Below are 27,632 nucleotides of genomic sequence, written 5' to 3'. Positions count from 1 at the left end.
AGACTGAATGCTTTCCTCCCTAAGAGGAAACAAGGCAAGAATGTCTACTTTTGCAATTCTATTCAACGTTGTACTAGAGCTTCTTGACAGTGAAATAATAATAATAATAACAACAACAACAACAACATCAAGATGGGAAAGGAAGAAGTTATTATTCATAAATAAAATGACCCTATATGTAGGAAATCTCAAGGAACATTATAAAACTATTAATAAACAAGCTTGGCATGATCATAGGATACATGAATATATATATACATAAGTTGTATTTCTATATAGTAGTAACAATCAAAAAATGAAATTAAGAAAATAATTCCATTCACAAGAGCATTAGAAAGAAAAAAATAGGAATAAACTTAACAAAAGAAGTGTAAGACTAGTACATTAAAAACTATAAAATATTGATAAAGATATATATACATATATATATATGGAGAGAGAGAGAGAGAGAGAGAGAGAGAGAGATTGATTCCATGTTCATAGACTGGAAGGCTCAGTATCATCCAGGTGACAATACCTGCCCCAAACTGATCTATAAATTCAAAGCAATCCTTATCAAAATTCCATTGGGCTCCTTCATAAAAACTGAGAAGCTGATAGCCTTTTAAAAAAATTATGGTGGAACAAATGAATAGTCATATTTAAAAAAAACAACAACAATCTTTGACCTTTAACTCATACCATACTCAAAATTTAACTCAGATGGATCACAGATAGAAATTTAAGAGCTAAAAACATACAACTTCTAGAAGAAAACAAAGACAAATTTTATACCCTTGAGAACAAATAGTTCTTAAAAACAATACCAAAAGCATGATCCATAACAAAATTTTTTTACTTCACAAGACTCCCAAGAAAATAAAATACAAAACACAGATGAGGAAAAAATATTCACTAATCATGTATCTGATAAAGGACTTGTATCCAGAATATGTAAAAAACTCAAAACTCAATAAGATAAATGAATCAATTTTTAAATTTGAAGACAGTCTACCAGACATGGTAAGATGCTCTAATCATTGGTTAGTGTTTTCTTCCTCATTAGCATAGTGGTGAGTATCCCCGCCTGTCAAATCGCTGGTTAGTAGGGAAATGCAAATAAAAACTACAATGAGCTACCATTACAAACCCACAAATATGGTTATAATCAAGAAGACAGAATATGTAGTATGTAGGAGGATGTAGAAAAATGATCATGGGAATATAAAATGGTACAGCTAGTACAGAAAAGTAAGCTTTTTAAAATTAAGCACAAACTTACCATACAACATAATTCAATTCCTAGGACTCTGCCCAAAAGAAAGAAAAAACATATGTCCACACAATGACATGTTTTATGTAAATGTTCACAGCAACATCTAATCTAATAATAGACAAACATAGTAATTGACCGTATCCTCACTATGCTTCCCATCGGCTAATCAGCGTGATATGCAAATTAACCGCCAACAAAGATGGTGGCTAATTTGCATATGTAGGCACCAAGCAACAGAGCGAAGCCGGCATGGCGAGTTAAGAGCAAAGAGGCCACGCCCCTGGGGCCCGCGTGGCTGGCGAAGAGCTAAGGCCCTCGAAGGCCGCAGCGGCTTCGGCCATGCCCCCGGGACCGAAGCGGCCAGCGAAGAGCGAAGAGCGAAGCCCACCGCGCCGGCCCCTCCCAGCGAAGAGCGAAGGCCTGGATTCCAGGCGCCAGAGGAAAACTGGTGCCAGCAGCCCGGGGAAGGGACCCCCGTGGGGCCCCAGATTGCGAGAGGGCACAGGCTGGGCTGAGGGACCCACCCGAGTGCACAAATTTTTGTGCTCTGGGCCTCTAGTTTACTCATAATAGACCTAAACGAAAAACAATCCAAATGTCCATTAACTGGTGAATGGACTAACAAAATGTGGTCTATCCAAACAATGAAACATTATTCAACAATAAAAAGGAATGAACTACTGAGGTGTGCTACAACATAGATAAACCTCAAAAACATCATGCTAAATGAAAGAAGTGAGAAACCAAAAGCTAAAAAGTGCATGATCCAATTTATATGAAATGTTCAGAAACGGCAAATTTATACAGCCAAAAAGCAGATCAGTGGTTACCTAAGGCTGAGAGAAAAGGTAGGATTAACTACAAATGGGCACAAGAAAATGTTTTTTTTAGATTATGGAAATGTGCTAAATTTCGATTATGGTGGTGGTTGCATAATTTTATAAATTTAGTAAAAGTCATTGAATAATTAATAATTGGTAAAATTTATAGTATGCAAAGTATCTCTCAGTAAAGTTTTTTTTTTTTAAATACATTTTATTGATTTTTTTACAGAGAGGAAGGGAGAAGGATAGAGAGTTAGAAACATCGATGAGAGAGAAACATCGATCAGCTGCCTCCTGCACATCCTACTGGAAATGTGCCCACAACCAAGGTACATGCCTTTGACCGGAATCAAACATAGGACCTTTCAGTCCGCAGGCCGAAACTCTATCCACTGAGCCAAACCGGTTTCAGCAAGTTATTTATTTATTTATTTTTTTAATTATGCAGGCCCCTGGAATTGCATCTAATGTAGTTAGTGGACTTACAAATCCTCCATCCTCCTCTTCCCTCCTGAATAATTCAGTCTAGAAGCCATTAGATGATGATGACAGTCAAGTGGTTGGGGGAAGAGGGGAAAACACCTGGCATGGGATGTCAAAGACTGATGGGGATATGGAGGTTGTCGGCTTCGAGAGAAGAGTGGTATCAGTTTGGCATGGGGTACTGGAGACCCAGCAAGGTAAGAAGGGCATATACACAGCAGGTCAGTGATTGCAGAGGGAGACTGGCTACATACAGAAAGAAATGATCAAATAAGTCAATTTATCGAGAATAATGGGAATCAGGTTTTTCACTATCAAAGAAATTTACAAATATGGAATGGAAAAAACAAAAATAAATTCCAATTATTGAAAGTGGAGCTATAAAATGTTAGCTTTATAGGCTTCAATATATATAGAAATTTTAAAAAATACATGTTACATGTATATATTTTCTGGGAACAGTGAACCCAAGGATCAGCAATCTTGTCTACCATCTATATCTTGGTACTTAAGTACCACTTTCCATTAAAAGAAACCACGCTCCTTGGAGAAATAGCTAATTTGAGGGCTTGGGCAAGGGAAGGTACAAAATAAGCAATTCAGGAACATTTTATCGGCCCAGAAAGTTAGGAAGTTCTCAAAAATGATGGAGACTGTCAAAAAGATACAGAAGCCAGCATGAAGAGGCTCCCCTTGACAAAGTCTGGTACAATTTGAGCATCAAAATACATAATGATTTTAATGTATCATAACCTATTAAGAAAATAAGGACCCAATGAGTTCATGCTGATGTAATAAGTGAAAAAAACGAACAAAAAGAAGATTTTCCTTGCAGTGCAATGCCAACTGGTGAGTACAGAAAGAATGATGAATTAGCAGAATACCATTTGGCAACCAGCATGGTGTAAAAACAGCCAAGAAACATCAATAATGGGTGAAAATTTGATGATGAGTGGGGTAGTTACATAATTTCAAGAGGTTGTCCTCAAAATACTTATTAATTGCAAAGGGGAAACGATTAACTTTATAGTAGGGAAACCTAACAGACACACCTTAATCAAGTGATCAAGGTTAATTTCACAGAAATGTGATAAAACAAAAGCCTGGATCATCTGACAGAATGCTATGAGAAGAACACACCATCCTTTTTTTGATATTCCTGCCAAAGACATTGAAGGGGATAAGAGTATGCCATCCCAAAATATGCTACTTTGGAAGAAGCATTTATTTTAAACTGAAGGCAACTGAGAATCAACAAATACAGGAAGAGTTCTCTGCCATTCCTTTAACTGCCTAAAACCAGGCAAATTTCTCTTTGAAAAAGGTGTCTTTCTGTATCAGGGAAAGAAAAGTTAAGATACATTTGCATAACCTTTGCAGACCTTCTTAAAATAGCTCTTATATTCCATTGAGTTCCCCCATATATTTCCTGTTACTTCCCCAAAATTTATCATCCCTTTAAGCTCAAACTCTCTTTCCATCATTAAAAGGATATATAAGCTTCCAAGTTGAATCACTTCTTTTGAGTTTCTTTTCTTTTCTGTGAACTCCCATGCTGCTAAATATTAATAATTATTATATGTTTTTTCTCTTGTTAATCTGTACTTTGTTAGTTTAATTCACAGGCCCCCTAAGAGAGTAGAGAGCAAGTTTTCCCTCCCCAACAATGTGAAATCTGAATCTAATCCCGAGGAAATAGCAGACAAACCCAAATTAAAGGACATCCTATCAAAAAACTGTAGGTTTAAAAAGTGTTAAGTCATAGAAACTGAGAAAAGACTACAGAATTGTTCCAAACTGAAGGAGATAAAAAGAAGTAACAATAAAATTGCAACACATGTCCTAGCCGGTTTGGCTCAGTGGATAGAGCGTTGGCCTGGGAACTAAAGGGTCCCAGGTTCGATTCCAGCCCAGGGCACATGACCGGGTTGTGGGCTCCATTCCCCCCAGTACAGGGCATGCAGGAGGCAACCAACCAATGATTCTCTCTCATCATTGAGGTTTCTATCTCTCTATCTATCTCTCTCCCTTCCTCTCTGAAATCAATATATATACTAACACATGATTCTGGATTAGATCGTTTGTTATAAAAGCCATTTCTACTTACCACATTGGCAAAAATTCAAAAGATGGATAATACATTCTGTTGGCAAAACTGAGCAAATAGAAATTCCCTTACACTGCTGGTGGAAATGCAAAATCTATATATATGTAAAAGCCTAAGCGACTGTTTGACCGTTAGCTATGATGTGCACTGACCACCAGGAGGCAGACGCTCAATGCACAGGCATGGAAACATGGAACAGACTGATGAATCTCAGAGGGAAGGGGGGAGAGGGGAGAGGGGATGGCCAGAAGAGATTAACAAATATCTTATATGCATACTAGAGGCCTGGTGCATGGATTCATGCACTGGTGGGGTCCGTTGGCCTGGCCTGCGGGGATCGGGCCGAAACCAGCAGTCCGACATCCTCTAAGGGGTCCCGGATTGTGAGAGGGCGCAGACCAGGCCGAGGGACCCCACTGGTGCATGAATCCATGCACCGGGCCTCTATTGGTATAATAACTATGGAGGAAAACTAGAGAAGGCCCAAAGGAACACCTGTCCTTTGCCATAAAAGTCTATAGAAAGCCTCTCACACAAATGACACAGGAGGGACAAGAGGGCTGAATAAGTACAGGCTGCAAACTTTAGCAGTGAACTAACTTCTCGCTGAAGATGTTCAAGCAAAGGCTGAATAGTTTTCTGCTAGACATTGTATGAAAGGAATTCCTAATCAGTAAGGAATTGGCTAGAGCTAGAACTTTTCCAATATAGACATCACTCTAAAAAGGACTTCTTGCTGCAAACCTTCCTACTTCAGGTCTGACGAATTCTATGGCAAATCAAAACTTATTTAAATCCTAAGCTAGTCTATGTTCCAGAAAGTTGCCAATACCAAACTTCTATTCCCAGGAGGTTTAAAGTTAGGTCAGTGAAAAGCCAGCGACATAATTGCCTCTTCTCTCTTCAGGGACACCAGTTACACCACAGTCCATATCTAGCACTCCCTCAAAGAGGGTTATGTCAACAATGCAATACTCATGTCTGAGTGCCAATTAATAGGCATGAATCATATTCTTAGAAGATGTGTAAGCTAACTAATGGATAGAGGTTAATGCAACCTGAATCACAGTTATATTTACTATGCCTCTTAAGGTTGATCATACTTGCGAGATAATAGAAATATCCTATATAAAAAAAAGCTAATATGCAAATTGACCGAACGGAGGAACGATCGGTAGCTATGACACGCACTGACCACCAGAGGGCAGACGCTCAATTCAGGAGCTGACCCCTGGTGGTCAGTGTGCTCCCACAAGGGGAGCACCGCTCAGCCAGAAGCCAGGCTCATGGCTGGCGAGCACAGCAGTGGTGGCGGGAGCCTCTCCCGCCTCCGCGGCAGTGCTAAAGATGTCCAACTGTCGGACATCCCCCAAGGGCTCCCAGACTACAAGAGGGCGCAGGCTGGGCTGAGGGACCCCCGCAGTGTATGAATTTCATGCACCAGGCCTCTAGGATATATATATATATATATATATATATATATATATATATATATATATATAATTTTTTTTTCATACACACACACACACACACACACACACACACACACAAGTTTCTGACCCAGGGGTCCTGAAACCCTTGTAAATTCCTAATAAGAACACTAGGGTGCAGCAGGTGTGGCTCAATGGTTGAGCATCGACCTATGAACCAGAAGGTCATGGTTCAATTCCTGATCAGAGTACATGCCCGGGCTGCAGGCTTGATCCTCAGTGGAAGGTGTGCAGGAGGCAGCCGATCAATGATTCTCTCTCATCATTGATGTTTCAGTGTCTCTATCCCTCTCCCTTGCTCTCTGAAATAAATTTTTAAAAATCTACACTAACAAAAGAGAAAAATGGTAATTGGCGTACGACGATACCCTTTTCATTGGCTAATCAGGGCTATATGCAAATTAACTGCCAACTATGATTGGCAGTTAACTGCCAACTAAGATTGGCAGTTAACTGCCAACAAGATGGCGGCTAATTTGCATATGTAGGCACAATGCAGGGAGGCGAAAGGGAAAGCAGGAAGAAGCCCCCTGCCACTGACAGTGATCTGAAACCCAGGGGGGAGCTAAGAGCTGGGGGGCAGGGCAAAGGCGGCCCTGGGGCCGCCTTTGCCCTGCCCCCCAGCCATGATTGGAGAATCAGGCACCTTTGCCGCCCTGGCCAGTGATAGCAGGAAGTAGGGGTGGAGCCAGCGATGGGAGCTGGGCACGGTCGAAGCTGGCAGTCCCAGGAACTAGGGGTCCCTTGCCTGGGCCTAAAGCGAAGCCCACGATCACGGGGCCGCTGCAGCTGCGGGTCCCAGCTGCCAGGGCTGGACGCCTAGGCCAGAGGCGTTAGGCCTGGGCAGGGGCGGAGCCTGCAACCGCGGGGAGCTGGGGGTCCCCTGCCCAGGCCTGACACCTCTGCCGGAGGCCTCAGGCCTGGTCAAGGGGCCAATCCGGTGATTGGTGATCGGAGGGTGATGAGGGTCAACTCCTCTGGCCGAGGCATCAGGCCTGGGCGGGAGGCTGAGCCGGGGATTGGGGGGATATGATGGTCCCTTGCCCAGGCCTGAAGCCTGGGTCAGAGGCGTCAGGCTTGGGTGGGGGGTGGAGCAAGCGATCAGAGGGAGATGGGGGTCCCCTGCCCAGGCATGATTCCTGGGCCAGAGGTCTCAGGCCTGGGTTGGGGACAGAACCAGTGATGGGGGGAAATGAGGGTCCCCTGCCCAGGCCTGACACCTCTGTCAGAGGCGTCAGGCCTGGGCAAGGGGCCGATCCTGCGATTGGAGGGTGATGGGGGTCAAGGCCTGAGGGCTCCCAGTATGTGAGAGGGGGCAGGCTGGGCTGAGGGACACTCCCCCCCCCCCCAGTGCACGAATTTCGTGCACCGGGCCCCTAGTATATGTATATAAAAAAGAACACTAGGAGCATCTTTTGTTCTACTAAGGTGACTTGGAGTGGACTCTTTAATGGCTCTTAGATGGAGGCTGGTCACCAGAAAGACCAAGGCATGATCAGAAGCTTAGAATTTTCAGCACCCCTCTCCTACCCTCCAGAAAGAGTTAATAAGTAGTCATACCTACATGAAGAAGCCTCCATAAAGTTCCAAGTATGGGGTTGGTGAACATATCCATAATGGGAGGATGACACACCCCCATTCCATGGGACAGAAGTTCCTGCACTCCAGGTCCTCCCAGACCTTGCCCTATGTACTCCTTCATCTGGCTATTCATTTGTATCCTTTATCATATCTGTTAATAAACTGGTAAACGTAAGCAAGTGTTTCCCTGAGTTCTCTGTGAACTGCTCTAGCGAATTAATCGAAGCTGAAGAGGGGATTGTAGGAATCTCTGATTTGCAACCAAATCGGACAGAAGTTGTAAGTAACCTGGAGATGTAGTGAATGGGATCTGAAGTCTGGTGGCAGCACTTCTGTGGGACTTGGCCCTTAACCTGTGGGATCTGGCACTATCTCCAGGTAGATAGTATCAGAATCAAGCCAAACTGTAGGACACCCAGGTGGTGTCACAGAGAATTAATTGCTTGGTGTAGGGCAGCGGTTCTCAACCTGTGGGTCGCAACCCCTTTGGCGGTCGAACGACCCTTTCACAGGGGTCACCTAAGACCATCCGCCATATCAGATATTTACATTACGATTCATAACAGTAGCAACATTACAGTTATGAAGTAGCAACGAAAATAATTTTATGGTTGGGTCACAACATGAGGAACTGTATTTAAAGGGCCAGAAGGTTGAGAACCACTGGTGTAGGGTAAAACCTCCACACATTTGGTGACCAGAAGTATCAGAAATAAAAGGTTCTGTGTGAGTAGTAAGGAAACACACAGTAGGGAAGAACTAGGTTTTCCCTATACAGAAGGAGGAAAACTGAGTATTTTTAATACCATACCCATCCAAGACCCTTAAGAGCTAGAATCAGGGCCTTCTAGATCAGTGACCGATGTTTTAGATAACAGACCTATTCCTTCTCATCAAGGAACAAACAGAAATATAACACAGCATTAAGTGGGCATCATTTAAAACTTTTTCCTGACTGTCCTACAGATTATTATAGGCAACAATTTGTAAGGTCCTAAGCACATCACTAAGGTGCGGTTAATAAAGAGGGTTAACATTCTGAGCAGGGTTAGTTCAAATTACCATGCAAGCGGACACTGTGTTCTAGCCCGTTTGGGCAATGCAGCCAAAAGCCTCAATAGCTGTATTAGTTTCCTAGGCTGCCATAACAAAGTACCACAGACTAAATGGCTTAAACAACAGATACTTTCCCCTCACAGTTCTGGAGGCTAGCAGGTGTCTGTCCGCAGGGTTAATTTCTTCTGAGACCTCACTCCCCTAGCTTCTCAATGGCTGTCTTCTCTGTGTCTGTGTTTTAAACCCTTCTTAACATGCTTAACCTTAGTTACCTCTGTAAACCAATCAGTAGGGAGTCAGCTAGAGCTAGAACCCTTCCAACACAGACATCACACTAAAAAGGGTTTCTTGCTGCAAACTCTCCCACTTCAGTAGGAGTTATACTCCATGGGGATATAAGAACATCCAAACATGGCCGCTGCATGTGTGTACATCCTATTTTCCTCTCTCCTGAGTCGTCTATTTTCAAATAGAGGTCAAATTCACTACTGCCAATAGCTCTCAATTTTTAGTTCTTCACTATTCACATTATTTACTGAAATCGTTTTTCTTTTCTTGTCATTTGCATTTGCTCAATTGCTTAAAAATTGCAATATTTGATAGGCACATGTACATGGTAAGGATTTTGTAGAATTTAGGTTCATCACTGTGTTCACTAAGCACTAAATCTATCCTAGACTCTGAATGTGAATACTAAACAAAAATTAAGTGCCCTAACTGGTTTGGCTCAGTGGACAGAGCTTTGAACTGCAGACTGAAGGGTCCAAGGTTCGATTCCGGTCAAGGGCATGTACCTTGGTTGCAGGCACATACCCAGTAGGGAGTGTGCAGGAGGCAGCTGATGGATGTTTGTCTCTCATGGATGTTTCTAACTCTCTGTCCCTCTCCCTTCCTCTCTATAAAAAAAAAAAAAAAATCAATAAAATATATTTTTAAAAAAAATTAAGTTAGTGGAGGACAGCAATGAGCCAGGATAAAAGATAAAAGAAGAAAAATTTAAAAAGGAGACATAAAGTTAATGGCCTAGAAGTGACAATGGACTGTGAAATACCAATTCTCATCCCTAGTATAGGGGGAGTTGTTAAAGAATGTTATGAATATGTCACCTTGGGAAAAGATAGGCTTTGTAATTATTTAGGTTCAAAAAATACTATATTACATAAAGGAGTATAGATGGAGCAGCAGAACACTATAGTTGTTAAGAATATGATATCTGGAGCCAGACTGCTTGGGTTTTAGCCCCAGTTCTGCCACTTATCAGCTGTGTTATCTTGAGTAATTTATTTAATCTCTCTGTTCCTCTGTTTTCTCATCTGCAAAACCAACATTACAATAATACCTACCTCATAGAATTGGTGTGGGAATTAAATGACCTACAAATTTTAAGTGCTGAAAATGGTGTCTGAGAGTTAAGTCTTCAGAGATTTTTCATTTATTAACTAATACACAACAGCACGTTTCATCAAAAATATTACAGCAAAGAGGCTAAAACCACAGACATTGGGGTAAGATTCTGTGGGGTTTAACAACAATTTCTACTGCTTATAAAATATTTCCTTAACTTCTCTGTACCACAGTGTCTTCTTTGATAAAACAGATTTACTTGAATTATTCACTTAATCACTAAAATGGACCTGTATTATCACTGTATCAGGGTATTTTAAGGATTAATTTCAACACAAATAAACCAGTTAGAAAATTGCTCAGCAAATGTTGCCTATTCTTCTTTTGTTGTTTCATTTCTTGACGAAGGTGAAACAGAGTCTGTCCTGTTTTTCCTAGGTTTATCTAACATGTGAATCAGTCAACCAAAAATCTCATGAAGCAATCCTCACTTCTGATAGAAGCATGATTTCAAAATATTAGACAGATTGGGTTTCTGCCACCTGCCATGATGGGAAAGAGACCAGGTTTACCCTTGTGCCTTCAAAACTACAAAAACAAAAACAGCCCTGCTAGTGTGGCTCAATGATAGTGTTGGTCCATGCACCGAAGTGTCTCGGGTTTGGTTCCTGGTCAAGGGCACATGCCTGGGTTGCAGATTTGTTCCCTGACCCCAATCAGGGTGCATGCAGGAGGCAACCAATTGTTATGTCTCTCTCACATTGATGTGTTTCTCTTTCTCTCTCTCTCTCTCTCTCTCTCTCTCTCTCTCTCTCTCTCTCTCTCTTTCCCTCCTCCCCTCCCTTCCACACTATCTTAAAAAAAAAAAAAGTCAATAGAAAAAATATCCTAGGGTGAGGATTAACAAAAAACAAAAACACATGTGAAAGTTTTTAGACATGGCACAGATGGTTAACATAGAGAGTAAACCTTAAAACTGATCCAAAGTAAGTCCTAAGTTTGCCCCAGCTTACTACTGGACAACATTTCTAGGAAGCAATACCAGAAGAGGGTACTTCCCAAAAAGTCCAGCAGTTTACATAAGTTGAGGAAACAGAATTAAGAATTTAGGAAAGTTAAGGTGGCTAGAATTTAGAAGGCAGAGTACCAGAGAGAACTATACAGAGAAAGCTCAGCAAAGGGTTCTTCTCAAGTTTTGAGCTGAGTACCAATCTGTGCATGTGGGTAAGGAAACTATTCAAGAAAATTAGCAGGTGGTACACTCCCTAGAGCTCACATAAGGCCAGGAATAGATCATGTTCCCACTAGCCTGAATGGAAAAAACACATATTGCATGGGCATCGGGTAGAGTACTCAGAAAGTACTGCTTCAATATTAAGGAAAAATTAGCCCCGGAGACGACAACCAAGATAGCAGCATAGTAAACACCTGAATTTGCTGCTGCACACAACCACATTAAAACTACAACTAAAAGACAAAACGAATACCATCCAGAACCACGGGAAGGTTGGCTGAGTGGAAATTATACCACTAGAAGGAAAGAGGTGTGGGAATGCGGAGGTACAGAGGCACGTGTGAAAGGGGTTGGCAGCTACGCTGTTGTCTTTTTCAGTTGGGAGGGAGAAACAAGCTCCTGACTGCTCTGAACTCCAGTTCCGGGTGAGAATTTGGAGACCCAGACTCATACAGAGAGAAACTGGACTGTCTGGCATCGGGCCGGAACGTGAGGGCAGCTTTCATGCAGAGGTGCTTGCAGCGGTCATTGTTCCTACACGGAGCCAGGGGACACAGACCCCAGGACAGAGCAGACTGGCAGCCATTGCGGTTTGCTCCACCCTGATGATTCCCTGAGACCCTGCCCCACCCAATTTACAGCCCCACCCAAGCTGTGTGCAGTGGCTTTTGCATATGAATGGCATGGCCTTTCTCCCCCTAAAAACCTGGGCAGACTCAGTGAGCACCAAAGCCCCACTGAGGCAAGTCCTGCCCCATAAGGGTGTCTCCAGCACAGAAGTTCTCCCACTGTAGACACAACTGGTCCTCACAGCCAATTGGTCTGGAGGTCAATTCCACCCAGTGATACCAACAGCAATCAAGGCTTAACTACAAGACTGTGCACACAGCCCACACAGGGGTGCACCAAGAGTGTCCACCTCAGGTAATTAGGGAGGCTGAGCCACTGGGCCCTATAGGACACCTAGCACAAAAAGCTACTCTATCAACACAGGGAAGCAGTCAAAATGTGGAGACAAAGAAACAGGTCACAAATGAAAGAAATGGAGAAAAGCAAACTACTGGATATAGAGTTCAAAACCACGGTTATAAGGTTACTCAAGAATCTTCTAGAAACCTCTGAGAAATATAGCGAGACCCTCAAGGATATGAAAAAGGACCAATTAGAAATTAAGCATACACTGACTGAAATAAAGAATAATATACAGAGATCCAACAGCAGACTAGAGCAGGGGTCCTCAAACTTTTTAAACAGGGGGCCAGTTCACTGTCCCTCAGACCGTTGGAGAGCCAGACTATAGTTTAAAAAAAAAACTATGAACAAATTCCTATGCACACTGCACATATCTTATTTTAAAGTAAAAAAACAAAACGGGAATCCCAGCAACAACACAGCGCCGGTAACTAACTATTACGCAGCCAACTCTGGGCAGTGAACTTCCACTGGACAGAGAGGCCCTATAACCTCAGAGGCCAACCCCAGAACACTGCCACCCAGAGGCTGACCCACAAACTGACTCTTTGCTAAACACAAAATAAGGCAGTCTGGGAAACAAATGCGGCTTGCTTTAAAATAAGGACTGTGGTTTACAACACAGAGGAACAGTGTATCGCAGGGAAACTCAACACTCTCCTGAATACCTGGCAGGTCTAAGGCGAGCCACACTGAAGAATAGAAGAACCGAAGGACCTTCACTACTGCAATTTTTTTTTCTTTTTTCACCTTTTAACTAAGAAACCAATTTTTTTTTCTTTTTCTTTTCTTCTTTTTCTTTTCTTCTTTTTTCCATCACCTGATTTTACCCTTTTAATTACTACCTTCTTATTTTTAACCAGTATTATTACTGCTACCATTTTACCATTTTTTTTAAAGTGCCATTTTATTTTCTCTTTATTTTATTTTGGGATTAGTGTTCTCCATTCTATTTTCATCATTATATTATTGGTTGTTTCTAGTTTGCATTCATCTCCAGGGAGCTGTTGCTGGAATTTGTTGGGATTAATGGCTGTTCTATAGGAGTATTCTCCTCATATAAAAAAGTCTCTTCCCCTCTTCCACTTCATTCTCTCCTTTCGCTCTTTTTTTTTCTTTTCTTTTCTTTTCTCGCTTTTATTTTCCCCCCTCCTTTTTCCCAATTTCATTTTTGCACTCCTTTTTTTGGTCCCTACTTTTCTTTTCTTTTTTCTCTTTTATCTTTTTCTCTTCCTTCTTCCTTATCCCCTAATTCTCTTAATTCAGGTGGTCACCTTTATTTGGGGTTATTAATATCGTGAATATATTAGTATATAGTGCCTGGTACGTGGTGCCTTGTTGTGTTGTATTTTGTGCCTTTAAATCAACGCAGCAGATCCAAGCAACAGCAACCTCCTGAGCACCACACCTTCTGCTGAGGAACAGCAGCTGTATGTGAAACCTCGCCCCACCAGCCAGAAGAGCCACCACAGCTGTGAACAGCACCCACCAGAGGAGCTGCTGCCAACTGAAGAGCAGCTGCTACCGCAACCGCCCGAAGAGCAACCACAGACCAAGGAGTCACTGCCACCAAGGGAGCAACCACTGAACGACTCAACGTCTAGATATGTCAGTGAGATCAATCATGGGCAGACAAAGAAACCCCCAAAGGAAAGAGAAGGAGGACTCTCCAGAAAAGCAGCTAAGTAATACAGAGGCATGCAACATGACAGACAAAGAATTCAGAATAAGGGTCCTAGAGTGCATAAACCGGATGGAGGAAAAAATCGACAACCTCTGCAAGAAGCTAGAAGAAACAGATGAAAAAATCAACAACTTAAGTAAGACCCAAGAAGAAATGAAGAGTGATATAGCTGCAATGAAAAACTCCATTGAAAGTATCAACAGTAGACTAGGAGAAGCGGAGGACCGAATTAGTGAATTAGAAGACAAGGAAGCAAAACACACCCAAAATGTACTGCAATTGGAGAAAAAAATTAAAAGACAGGAGGAGAGCCTAAGGGAGCTTTGGGACAACATGAAACGAAACAACATACGAATAATAGAGGTACCAGAACAACAGAAGGATGAACAAGGATTAGAAAACCTATTAGAAGAAATAATATCAGAAAACTTCCCTGAGGTGGGGAAGATAAAAGTCACACAAGCCCAGAGAGTCCAAAACAAGGTGAACCCGAAAAGACCCACACCAAGACACATCATAATTACCATGGCAAATGTTCAGGACAAAGAGAGAATCTTACAGGCTGCAAGAGAGAGACGGAAAGTTACATACAAGGGATCTCCCATTAGATTGTCAAATGATTTCTCAACAGAAACACATCAGGCCAGAAAAGAATGGACAGAAATTTACAAAGTGATGCAAAGCAAAGGACTGAATCCAAGAATACTCTATCCAGCAAGGCTATCATTCAAACTTGAAGGGGAAATAAGAAGCTTCACAGACAAAAAAAGGCTAAGTGAGTTTATCACCACCAAGCCAGCAATGCAAGGAATGCTAAAGGGACTGGTATAAAAAGAAGAAATAAAAAGCTCAGAAAGAAAACTGCCACACAAAAACAGAAATGGCTACAAACAAGTACCTTTCAATAATAACTTTAAACGTAAATGGACTAAATGCTCCAAACAAAAAACATCGAGTGGCTGAATGGATAAAAAAACATGACCCATACATCTGCTGTCTACAAGAAACCCACCTCATTAGAAGGGACTCACACAGACTGAAAGTGAAAGGATGGAAAAATATCTTTCAGGCAAATGGAAAGGAAAAGAAAGCTGGGGTAGCAATACTTATATCGGACAAAATAGACCTCAAAGTGAAGGCCATAACAAGAGATAAGGAAGGCCACTTCATAATACTAAAGGGATCAATACAACAAGAAGATATAACTCTGGTAAACATATATGCACCCAATGCAGGAGCACCCAAATTCATAAAAAAAACTCCTGGAAGATATCAAAGGAGAGATTGACAACAATACAATCATAGTAGGGGACTTTAATACACCACTGACAACACTGGATAAGCCCTCTAGACAAACAATCAGCAAAGATACAGCAATCCTAAATGACTCACTAGATCAGATGGACTTAATAGACATCTTCAGAACACTTCACCCCAAAGCCAGGGAATATACATTCTACTCAAATGCTCATAAGACATATTCAAAAATAGACCATATATTGGGTCACAAGCAAAGTATCCCCAAATTCAAGAAGATTGAAATCATAAAAAGCGTCTTCGCAGACCACGATGGCATAATATTAGAAATAAACTACAATAAAAACAACCCAAAATATTTAAACACCTGGAAGCTGAATAGCATGCTATTAAATATTGATTGGGTTACCAATGAAATCAAAGAAGAAATTCGAAACATCCTGGAAACTAATGACAATGAAAACACAACAATCCAAAACCTATGGGACACAATGAAAGCAGTCCTGAGAGGGAAGTTTATAGCTCTACAGGCCTATCTCAAAAAACAAGAAAAAATGGTAGTAAATCAGCTAACTCTACAACTCAAAGAATTAGAAAGAGAGCAACAAGAAAACCCCAGAGTGAGCAGAAGGAAGGAGATTATAAAGATTAGAGCAGAAATAAATGACATAGAGACCAAAAAAAAATACAGAAAATCAATGAAACCAAGAGCTGGTTCTTTGAAAGGATAAACAAGATTGACAAACCTCTAGCCAGACTCACCAAGAAGCAAAGAGAGAGGACCCAAATAAACAAAATCAGAAACGATAGAGGCGAAATAACAACAGACCCCACAGAAATACAAATGATTGTTAAAAAATACTATGGACAGCTCTACTCCAACAAACTAGACAACCTGGAGGAAATGGACAAATTCCTAGAAAAATACAACATTCCAAAACTCAATCAGGAAGAATCTAAAAATCTCAACAGGCCAATAACTATGGAAGAAATTGAAGCAGTCATCAAAAAGCTTCCAGCAAACAAAAGCCCAGGACCAGACGGCTTCACAGGGGAGTTTTACCAAACATTCAAGGAAGAACTAAAACCTATCCTCCTCAGACTACTACAAAAAATTCAAGAGGAAGGAACACTTCCAAGCTCATTCTATGAAGCCAGCATCACCCTAATACCAAAACCAGGTAAAGACAACACAATGAAAGAGAATTACAGGCCAATATCCCTCATGAAAATAGATGCCAAAATCCTCAACAAAATCTTAGCAAATCGGATCCAGCAGTAAATCAGAAAGATCATACACCATGACCAAGTAGGATTTATCCCAGGGATGCAAGGATGGTACAATATCCGCAAATCAATAAACGTGATACATCACATAAACAAATTGAAAGAAAAAAACCACATGGTCATATCAATTGATGCAGAAAAAGCATTTGACAAAATTCAAAACCCATTTTTGATAAAAGCTCTCAGCAAGGTGGGAGTAGAAGGATCATACCTCAACATAATAAAAGCCATATATGACAGGCCCACAGCCAACATCATACTCAATGGACAAAAACTAACACCATTTCCCCTAAGAACAGGAACAAGACAGGGATGCCCCCTCTCACCACTCCTGTTCAACACAGTACTGGAAGTGTTAGCCATTGCAATTCGGCAAGAAGAAGAAATAAAAGGCATCCAAATTGGAAAAGAGGAAGTAAAACTGTCCTTATTTGCAGACGACATGATATTATACATACAAAACCCTAGAGACTCCATCAAAAAGCTACTAGACTTAATACATGAATTTGGCAATGTAGCAGGATACAAAATTAACCCCAAGAAATCTGAGGCATTTCTATACACCAATAGTGAACTTTCAGAAAGAGAGATTATAAAAACAATCCCGTTTACCATCGCACCAAAAAAATTAAGCTACCTAGGAATCAACTTAACTAAAGAGGTAAAAGACCTCTACTCAGAAAACTACAGGACGTTGAAAAAGATATAGAGGAAGACATAAACAGATGGAAGAACATACCGTGTTCATGGATTGGTAGAATCAACATCATTAAAATGTCCATACTACCCAAAGCAATCTATAAATTCAATGCACTTCCCATTAAAATACCAACGGCATACTTCAGAGATCTAGAACGAACTCTCCAAAAATTCATCTGGAATAAAAAAAGACCCCAAATAGCTACAGCAATCCTGAAAAAGACCAAAGTAGGTGGGATCTCAATACCAGATATCAAGTTGTATTACAAAGCCACTGTTCTCAAAACTGCCTGGTACTGGCACAAGAATAGGCATATAGATCAATGGAATAGAATAGAGAGCCCAGAAATCGGCCCGAACCAATATGCTCAATTAATATTTGACAAAGGAGGCAAGAACATACAATGGAGCCAAGATAGTCTCTTCAATAAATGGTGTTGGGAAAACTGGACAGATATATGCAAGAAAATGAAACTAGACCACCAACTTACACCATACACAAAAATAAACTCAAAATGGATAAAGGACTTAAATGTACGACAGGAAACCATAAAAATTCTAGAAGAATCCAAAGGCAACAAAATCTCAAGACATATGCCGAAGCAATTTCTTCACTGATACAGCTCCTAGGGCACTTGAAACTAAAGAGAAAATGAACAAATGGGACTATATCAAAATAAAAAGCTTCTGCACAGCAAAAGAAACCATCAACAAAACAACGAGAAAACTCACTGTGTGGGAAAACATATTTGCAAATGTCATATCTGATAAGGGCTTAATCTCCAAAATTTATAGGGAACTCATACAACTCAACAAAAGGAAGATAAACAATCAAAAAATGGGCAAAGGACCTAAATAGACACCTTTCAAAGGAGGACATTCAGAAAGCCAAGAGACATATGAAAACATGCTCAAAGTCACTAATCATCCGAGAGATGCAAATCAAAACAACAATGAGGTACCATCTCACACCTGTCAGACTGGCTATCATCAACAAATCAACAAACGACAAGTGCTGGAGAGGATGTGGAGAAAAAGGAACACTTGTACACTGCTGGTGGGAATGCAGACTGGTGCAGCCACTATGGAAGACAGTATGGAGTTTCCTTAAAAAACTGAAAATGGAACTCCCATTTGACCCTGTGATCCCACTCCTAGGAATATATCCCAAGAAACCAGAAACACCAATCAGAAAGGATATATGCACCCCTATGTTCATAGCAGCACAATTCACCATAGCTAAGATCTGGAAACAGCCTAAGTGCCCATCAGTAGATGAATGGATTAGAAAACTGTGGTACATCTACACGATGGAGTACTATGCTGCTCTAAAAAGGAAGGAACTCTTACCATTTGCAACGTCATGGATGGAACTGGAGAGCATTATGCTAAGTGAAATAAGCCAGTCAATGAAGGAAAAATACCACATGATCTCACTCATTCATGGATAATAGAGACCATTATAAACTTTTTAACAATAATAGATACAGAGGCAGAGCTGCCTCAAACAGATTGTCAAACTGCAGCGGGAAGGCCGGGGAGGGTTGAGGGGCAGGAGGTAGTGGGGTAAGAGATCAACTAAAGGACTTGTATGCATGCATATAAGCATAACCAATGGACATAAGACATTGGGGGATAGGGGAGGCTAGGGGACTGTCTAGGGCGGGGGGATAAAATGGACACATATGTAATACCCTTTCTAATACTTTAAGCAATAAACAAAACCAAACAAAAAAAACAAAAACGGGAACAAATACAATAGTTGTATTTGCATGTGGCCCGCGGGCCGTAGTTTGAGGACCCCTGGCCTAGAGGATCCCAAGAATCAAGTCAAAGATTTGAAATACCAAGAAGCAAAAAACACCCAACTGGAAAAGCAAAAGGAAAAAAGAATACAAAAATATGAAGATAGTGCAAGGGGCCTCTGGGACAACTTCAAGCGTACCAACATCTGAATTATGGGGGTGCCACAAGAAGAGAGAGAGCAAGATATTGAAAACCTATTGGAAGAAATAATGACAGAAAACTTCCCCTACCTGGTGAAAGAAATAGACTTACACGTCCAGGAAGCACAGAGAACCCCAAACAAAAGGAATCCAAAGAGGACCACACCAAGACACATCATAATTAAAATGCCAAGGGCATAAGACAAAGAGAAAATCTTAAAAGCAGCAAGAGAAAACAGTTAGTTACCTACAAGGAAGTACCCATATGACTGGCAGCAGATTTCTCAACAGAAACTATGCAGGCCAGAAGGGAGTGGCAAGAAATATTCAAGAACCTACAACCAAGATTACTCTACCCAGAAAAGCTATCATTTAGAATTGAAGGTCAGATAAAGAGCTTCACAGATAAGAACAAACAAAAGGAGTTCCTCACCGCCAAACCAGTATTATATGAAATGCTGAAGGGTATTCTTTAAGAAGAGGAAGAAGAAAAAGGTGAAGATAAAAATTATGAACAAAGTGACAACAAATATGTATCTATCAACAAGTGAATCTAAAAATCAAGTGAATAAAAAATCTGATGAACAGAATAAACTGGTGAATAGAATAGAATCAGGGGCATAGAAAGGGAGTGGACTGACAATTCTCGGGGGAAAGGGAGTGTGGGGGGTGCGGGAAGAGACTGGACAAAAATCATACACCTAAGGACAAGGACAGTGTGTGTGTGTGTCTGGGGGGGGGGGGGGTAAAAGCAGGGGGTGGGGTGGGAACCGGGTGGAGGGGAGCTATGGGGGGAAAAGAGGAACAACTGTAATAATCTGACCAATAACGTCTAAAAAAAAATTAGCCCCAAATGCTGCTCTGGGCCCACTAACAAAGCCTAACAATGCTCCCTAAAACAGTGGTTGGCAAACTCATTAGTCAACAGAGCCAAATATCAACAGTACAACGATTGAAATTTCTTTTGAGAGCCAAATTTTTTAAACTTAAACTATATAGGTAGGTACATCGTTATTAACTTAATTAGGGTACGCCTAAGGCTTAGGAAGAGCCACACTCAAGGAGCCGCGAGAGGCAGTTTGCTGACCACGGCCCTAAAAGCATCAAACCATTTCCAAATAATTTTTTTAATCCTCACCTGAGAATTTGTTTTTACTGATTTTAGAGGGGAAAGAGAAAAACATCAATTGGTTGCCTCCCATATGAACCCTCACCAGGATTGAACCCACAACTGAGACATGTGCCCTGACCGGGAATTGAACTGGCAACCTTTTGGTGCAAGGACAATACTCTAACCAATTGAGCCATACTGGCCAGGACTACTTCTAAAGAATTTAACTGTATCCCAGAAAAAAATTCAAGGCACTTTAAGGAAATACAAACATCCGACAAACAAGGGAAAATCATCTTGCCATATTATTAAACTGGTACTTTGCATGGGACAGATACAAAAGAAGAATGGAAACACTATTATAGTAACTATTATAGTAACCATGTAAACAAGCCTAGGGGGAGAAAAAACACACATGAAATTGAACAAGTTTTCAAGCCAAAGGTGCAAGACATTGTTTCAGGTTGTCCTAAGATCACAGGTTCAAGAGATAGCACTTGAAACCATGTGCACACATGAGGCTGTGGGTGCCACCCAACTTACAATCTTTTTCAATCTCATACCAAGGTCTTATTCCAATCTCATCAGAAAGGGGTGACTTCAGGGAGAAGTCAGTCTCTAACATTGTCCTATGACAGTCTAATACTGCTTAAATTGTAGAATTTGAGCTCCTATATCAAATAATCTCACCTAAATCTGTATAAATTGTGCTTCTACTTAAACTTTTAGTTTTCCAGGTTACTTTTGTTTTCTACCAAAAAGCTTAACAAATCCCTATTGATCGATCATACTTTCCATCTTGAAAATTCTTTTCAATTGGCTTCCAACATACCTCTGTTGGTTCTTCTCCTTTCTGAAGAGCTATTCCTCAATTCCCCAACCTTTTAAAGTCAGATTGTGCCATGGCCTAAACCTTTGATATTTCTTTATTCTCCATCAATAGTCACTCAGTGGAGGATTTCATAAATGTAATTATTTATTTCCCTTATACAATTCCTAATCACATATCTTTAGCCCAGAGCTCACATGTCTAACTGAATGTCTAATTAGCTATCACAATTTCCAAGTCTTAGTTCATGATAATTCCAACTTTGTAATTGTTCATTCCCAAATCTTCAGTCCTCATCTTTTTCTCAAACTCTGCATCCTATCCATCAACAAATCCTACCAATTCTACCTTCAAAATACATCCCCAAATCTGACCACTTCTTACCATTTGCACCACCATGGGTTCAAACAACCATTGCCTCTTACCTAGATTATACCAGCAGCCTTCTATCTATAGCCAGTGATCCTTCTGATCTAAATCAGATCATGACTTCTTCTGTTTTAAATCCTTCAAAGGCTTCTCATCTCAGCATAAAAACAAAAATCTATATAATGGCTTTGAAGTTCTACTTCATCTGGCTCCACACTATACAACTCAAACCTCATTTCCCACCTCTCACCTCCTAACTTATCCCATACCAGCTTCACTAAACTCTATTGCACAAAAAACACATGAAGCAAGCTCTTAGATCAGGCCTTTGGCACTTCCTCTTGCCTCTGTCTGAACCACTCTTCTTTTATAAACCTCTATTCTGGCTCCATGACTTCCTTTAAGTCTTTACTCATATATCAAATTTGCATTGAGGACCTCCTTGAATATCCTCCTATAGGGTAATATGAAAATAGACCGAATGGCAGAACCGAACAACCAATCAAAGAGTAATATGCTAATGATATGCTAAGGCAGCTCAACCGCTTGCTATGACATGCACTGACCACCAGGGAACAGACAGTTGACTGGTTGACCAGTTGCTATGACATGCACTGACCACGAGGGGGCAGATGCTCGGACTGGTACGTTAGCTTGCTGCTGGGGTCCGGCCAATCGAGACTGAGTGAGATGGGCAGGACATGCCCTGGAGCCCTCCCACGGTTCCTCCCTAGTGGGGTCCCTCAGCCTGGCCTGTGCCCTCTTGCAATCCGGGACCCCTCAGAGGATGTTGGAGAGCCAGTTTCAGCCTGATCCTGCAGGCCACTCCCCTTGGGAGGGCGCCAGGCGCAGGGCTCATGGCTGGCGAGCGCTGTTGCAGCAGCGCGAGCCTCTCCTGATTGGGACTGATTGGGCACGAGCCCATGGCAGGCACAGTGGGGTTGGGATGAGCGGTAGCGGCAGGTGGGAGCTGCAGGCAGCGTTGGACTGCAGGTTTCGGCCCAATCCCTGCAAGCCACCCAGAAGGACCCCACCCATGGACAAATTCGTGCACCGGGCCTCTAGTCTTCTATAAAATGACAACTCCTTCTGCCCTTATCCTACTGTATTTTCTCAGTATCACTTATGTCCATCTGTTATACAGTTACCCATTAACTTGTCTCCCTCCATTAGAATTTAACCTCCCTGAGGGCAGAGACTTTATCTCTTTGTGTTCACTGTTTTGTCCTCCATGCCTAAAACAATGCCCAGAACATAGTCTATACTCAAATAATGTTTAATATTTGAAAAGAGAGGCAGAAAGAAAAGGGGGGAGAGGGTTATTTTCAACAATCTGAGCAAATCACTTAATCCGTTTTGGAATAAAAATTTCCTATTGTATAAAATGTGGTGTTTGAACTATTTAACCTTAGAGAGCTCTAGCATTGTCATGATCACAATCAGTAAGGGCATACATCTAACTACTAATAGATATCCTACCATGTGCTGAAATTTTGAGCAGAGATCTGTGAAATTCCTTTTACTCTTCTTTGTGACCAGGTCATGACTTTTATTCAGTTTCTCCCCATTATTAAAGAGAAAGGTCTGGGTTTTATCTATTAGGCCGGAAGCAATCATCCAGGCTCACATTCACACCACAGCAGGTTTCTTACCTCCACTGCAGTGGGCGACTGGAACAGGGACTGCCAGGGTTGCTATGGGCTTGTGGGTTCAGGAAAAAAGCAAGAGGAGAAGCAGCCAGAGCACAATCGGCACTATATGGAACTTTAATGAGCGATAGGGCTGGAGCCAATGTGGGTGAAAACATGTGATGGTTTACTTCAGATCCTCGGCAAAAAGTAGAGATTCTGACAAGGTTTCATAGTAGAAAAAAACAAGGTCAGTGATCACTTTTAACCAAAAAGAAACATGTTCAAAGTGTGTTAATTTAGGCAAGAGATTTAAGTAAGTAGTCAAAAATCATTCTCAAATATCATACTTCAGTACTAATGTTGGCATAGAATGACCATTAAGACTAAAACTTAATCTACAGAATTTAAACCAAAAATTCAAGCTTTAGATAGTCAAAGTCTTTAGAATTGACTTCTGGGAAAACATTGCAAATTTACTACAATTCATCAATTAGCAAGTAATAGAATATTTTGTGTGTAATGATTAAAACTTCCTAGAGAAATATTACCATAAAAGTAAAACATTCTCAATAGCTTATGAATTGTTAGATTACATCTACAATAACACCAACTTATTTAGCTAACTTTTGCCTGAGTATATCAAATAATGTCACAACTCCGTATAATAAAATTTGCTTCTACTTAAAGTTTAGTTTTCCAGGTTATTTTCCCCCCTAAAAACAATCTAACCATCTTGATGTGTTAAGTGCTAATAAAAACTATTAAGTAAATAAGATCATTAGATTGGAAACAGATAGGTATTAAATACAGATTTCTCTTTTGTTGATCATTGACAGATATGCCACAGATGATGACAAATTATTAACAGATTTGCATTCAATTTGCTATAATAGCAGCATGGCTTTCTACACAAATACCATGTTAAACTACAATATTTTATTCCCAAGATTAAAAACAAACTTAAGTATCACCTAAGCACCTAAACTGTTTAAAATGTTAATTTCCTGTATTGTTATTGTTGACTGTTTGGATATGGATATGTGACATTCTACTTGTGTTTAATTATATATATTCAAAGGAAACCTTTACCTTCCTATCCTTCTAGCTATCTTCAGCATACAGTATGAGGATATAATAGGATAGAAAAGTGGAGAGCAGACAATTATTTAAAGTTACAGGTATGCCCAAATTTCCATAAACAATATATTTTTAAAAATTATAAGAAGTAAAAATATTAATTTCTGACTAAGAATTTCCATTTTTCTAAAGAACTATTTCAAAAATAAGCTCCTTAATACACATATATGTGTGTGTCATATATATATATATATATATATATATATATATATATGTGTGTGTGTGTGTGTGTGTGTATATATATAAAATTAGAATATATAAGACATTTAGTTCTTGTTAAACTGAATAGTTTTGCTTATTCAAAATTTTGGAGACTTAAATCTTGTCACATAAAATAAAGCTTTAGCCATTTTGATGATTATAAAAATGTCTGCCAAAACCAAATCTCCTTCTCTTTTTGCTCCTAATTACCATTCTGCAAAAATGGTTATACATGGGGATAGAGTCTAAAAAGGATTGTTTGAAAAGTTAAAGTGATTTATAAACTATTTACTAGCTCCTCAAGGAGAATTTTCCTAACCTAAATTCAAGTCACTAAAAAAGATACAATGATTACCAATATTTGGAAAACATGGTTTTTGACCACTTATGCTTTATTAAACTACAAACTGAATTTAAGCATTTTTTAATTTTGCTAACAAGCCATCTTTACTGCAAATGACACTTTAGTTGATAAAGCTTCTTTTTCATAGTCTTTAACTTTTTAGTCTTAGTATAGGAATAAACCATTTCTTTAAAAGTACAGTTGACCCTTAAACAATGTGGGATTAAGGGCACCGACCCCTTGTACAGTCAAAAATCTGTGTATGACTTTGGCTCCCCAAAAACTTAACTATAATACCTACTGTTGATTAGAAGGAAGCCTTGCATTTTGTATATGTATTATATACTGTATTCTAACAATAAAGTAAGCTACAGAAAAGAAAATGTTATTAAGGAAGAGAAGTTACATTTACAGTATTTATTGAAAAAAAGCCACATATTAGTGGGCTTGAGCAGTTCAAACCCATGTTGTTCAAGAGTCAACTGTATGACAAACCTTATAATTATATACTTCAAACAAATCTGATTTTCCAAGTTCTGGTAGAATCATTAATTCAATTAATGAGCATCTACTAACACAGAAGGGTAATGACCCAAAGGAAGCCCACAGGAGAAGTCTGTCTATTTGAGTACACCATGCTGTCTCTGTGTAAGCACCAACATTCAAGGGAATACAAGTGCACACCCTCTGCCCTATGAGTTATGCAAAGGCAGTTCAAGAGAGATCACTGAAGTGGAATGGATTCTAGGACACTTCTGTCACCGATTCCCCAATTTCCTGATCGTCACTCAGCACTTCCTCATTTTAAATAAGCCTGAGCAGCTCTTGAAAAAAGATATCCTGGGGGGAAAGGCTTCTTCCATTCTTTAGTTTTTAAATACTCACCTAAATACCTTCTATATCACACAACATAGAAGTAAAATTTAGGTCGTACCCTAAAGGACTCAGGCTTGGTTCTACAAAGGCAGATTTGAGGTCCTGAGCGTCTGACTGGCCAGGGGCAGAAATATAATTAACCTCTCTAGCCAAAGAAGGAGATGCTTTCGTTTCCATTTGTTTCTCACATTCATGGGGCTTGTACTGCAGCTTTGACACTAACTTTAAACACCTGCTTTCAAGGTAGGAAAAAAACACCACACAATCGATCTTCATTGTTAACCCAGTTCCCCAAGTATCTAAAAACCACTAAAATGACATCCAACTCAATTTTCAGAATTAGAAACCCCATATGCCCCTGCCAGGGACCACTGTTTTGACCTTGAATTTATGAAGCCAGCTCAGCTCTCTTCCTGACAGACATCTCCAAAGCAGAGTCTTTACCCAAGTAAATGAAGGACTGTTAGTTGGCATTAGTTCTTTTCCTAACTGCCAGTTTCCACTCAGAGACCCCAGCCTCCTTACTGAATCCGCAGGCATGGTGCTCCCAGTCTCTCTCTCCTCCGTTTCATCATATTCCTGGCTTACTCAAGCTTTTGCCCTCTCACACTGGAGTCTTGGCAGGAAGTTTTCTCAAACAAGGGGTATGCAGTCTATACGCCAAAGGAAACTTACAAAGGCTTCCCAAACTTAACAGAAAAATTAAAGCACTTTTCCTCAAAAACATAATATTCAGGACTTCTCCCCAAAAGACCTAAGAGCCCAGAGAGCAGCAGTGAGAGTGAGGAGTTCCAGATCCCAAATGAATCAGCTGTCCGTCCTCTGATCTGCCTGACATCATTCACACTCAGCCTGTAACAAATCAGAGCTCCAGAGAGCACCCTGTTCTTCCTCAGTAACAAGCACCAAACTCCCTCCCCCACAAATCAGCTGCAACCTCCAAGCCTGAGGCTTGGCAGCAGAGAACACATTGGCAGAAATAGTACATACCAACTTGAAAACTCACCCTGTGACAGAAATACTATTAACTCAGAAGGCGTGGGCCAGGCCAGAACAGCTGTTGCAGTGGGCAAGGGATTGGAAGATAGCATATTAAGGATCCCAAATTGTTAAGTTAATGAGCTAAGGATATGAGGGAATTTCTGCAACATTATTCAATCTCAAACCCAGGCCTATGGAATACTGACAGAGCCTTAAGGTTAGGGCTTAAAGCATAGTCAATATTCAAATCCTGAATTTGATCAATTTAAGTAAACTCTGTATCCCTTTTTTATACAAAGTTCAGAGCCATTTTCTATTCAATTTCTACTACTCTGATCACTTGAATAACCTTGTGGTGAAAAAAGCCATAGGAAAAGTTAAAGAAAATAAGCCCAGAAACTATTTAGTTTAATTTCATTCAATAACTATTAATGAAATCATTTATATGGCAGATATTACAAAAGATATTGAGGTAAGCTGCAAAAGAACTCCCAGGATAAGCTAATTAATTTCTGTATGCTTCAGTTTCCCCATCTGTAGAACGAAAATAATGAAGGTACATAATATATAGGTTATGGTGAAGATTAAATATACATGAAACAGAAAAGTGTCTAGCACAGAGGAAGTGCTAGAGAACTGTTAGCTATTATATGTCTTGCCCTCCAGGAGCTAGCTCTCAATCTAAAGGAGGAGATAAGCCCAAACACATAAGAAACCATCTGACAAAAACAGCCTGGCATGAAGAGAAGAGCCAAATGATCAAGTAAACTGTAGAGCTAAACACTGACAGCGAAAGAAACTAAAGAATAAGCAAAAGTCTTGTCCCCAGCTCCTGAATACGTGACAATTCTGACAGGCTCCTCTCATTCATCAAGGTGACAAAGGACATCAAATTGTTTTTCTAGGGTAACATTCAAAGGATTCATTCATACTCC

General features: G+C 40.4%; 1 protein-coding gene across 1 annotated transcript in view; it reads right to left on the bottom strand.

Moving 5' to 3' along the window:
• Window positions 1-26,533, bottom strand: part of MAST2 (microtubule associated serine/threonine kinase 2) — an 89,049-nt gene extending 62,516 nt beyond the window's left edge. Inside the window, exons 1-2 of the mRNA XM_081085857.1 lie at window positions 26,242-26,533; window positions 23,181-23,375 (exon numbers count right to left, since the gene is read on the bottom strand). Coding sequence (XP_080941983.1) covers window positions 23,181-23,375; window positions 26,242-26,291 — 245 coding nt within the window. The 5' untranslated portion in view covers window positions 26,292-26,533. The remainder of the gene's footprint in view (window positions 1-23,180; window positions 23,376-26,241) is intronic.
• Window positions 26,534-27,632: the final 1,099 nt, after the last annotated feature.

The sequence above is a fragment of the Myotis nattereri genome (genome assembly GCF_964212035.1).
Source record: "Myotis nattereri genome assembly, chromosome: 3".
Lineage (NCBI taxonomy): Eukaryota > Metazoa > Chordata > Mammalia > Chiroptera > Vespertilionidae > Myotis > Myotis nattereri.
Note: the sequence above shows the minus strand (reverse complement) of the source record. Positions and strands in the feature narration are given on the sequence as shown.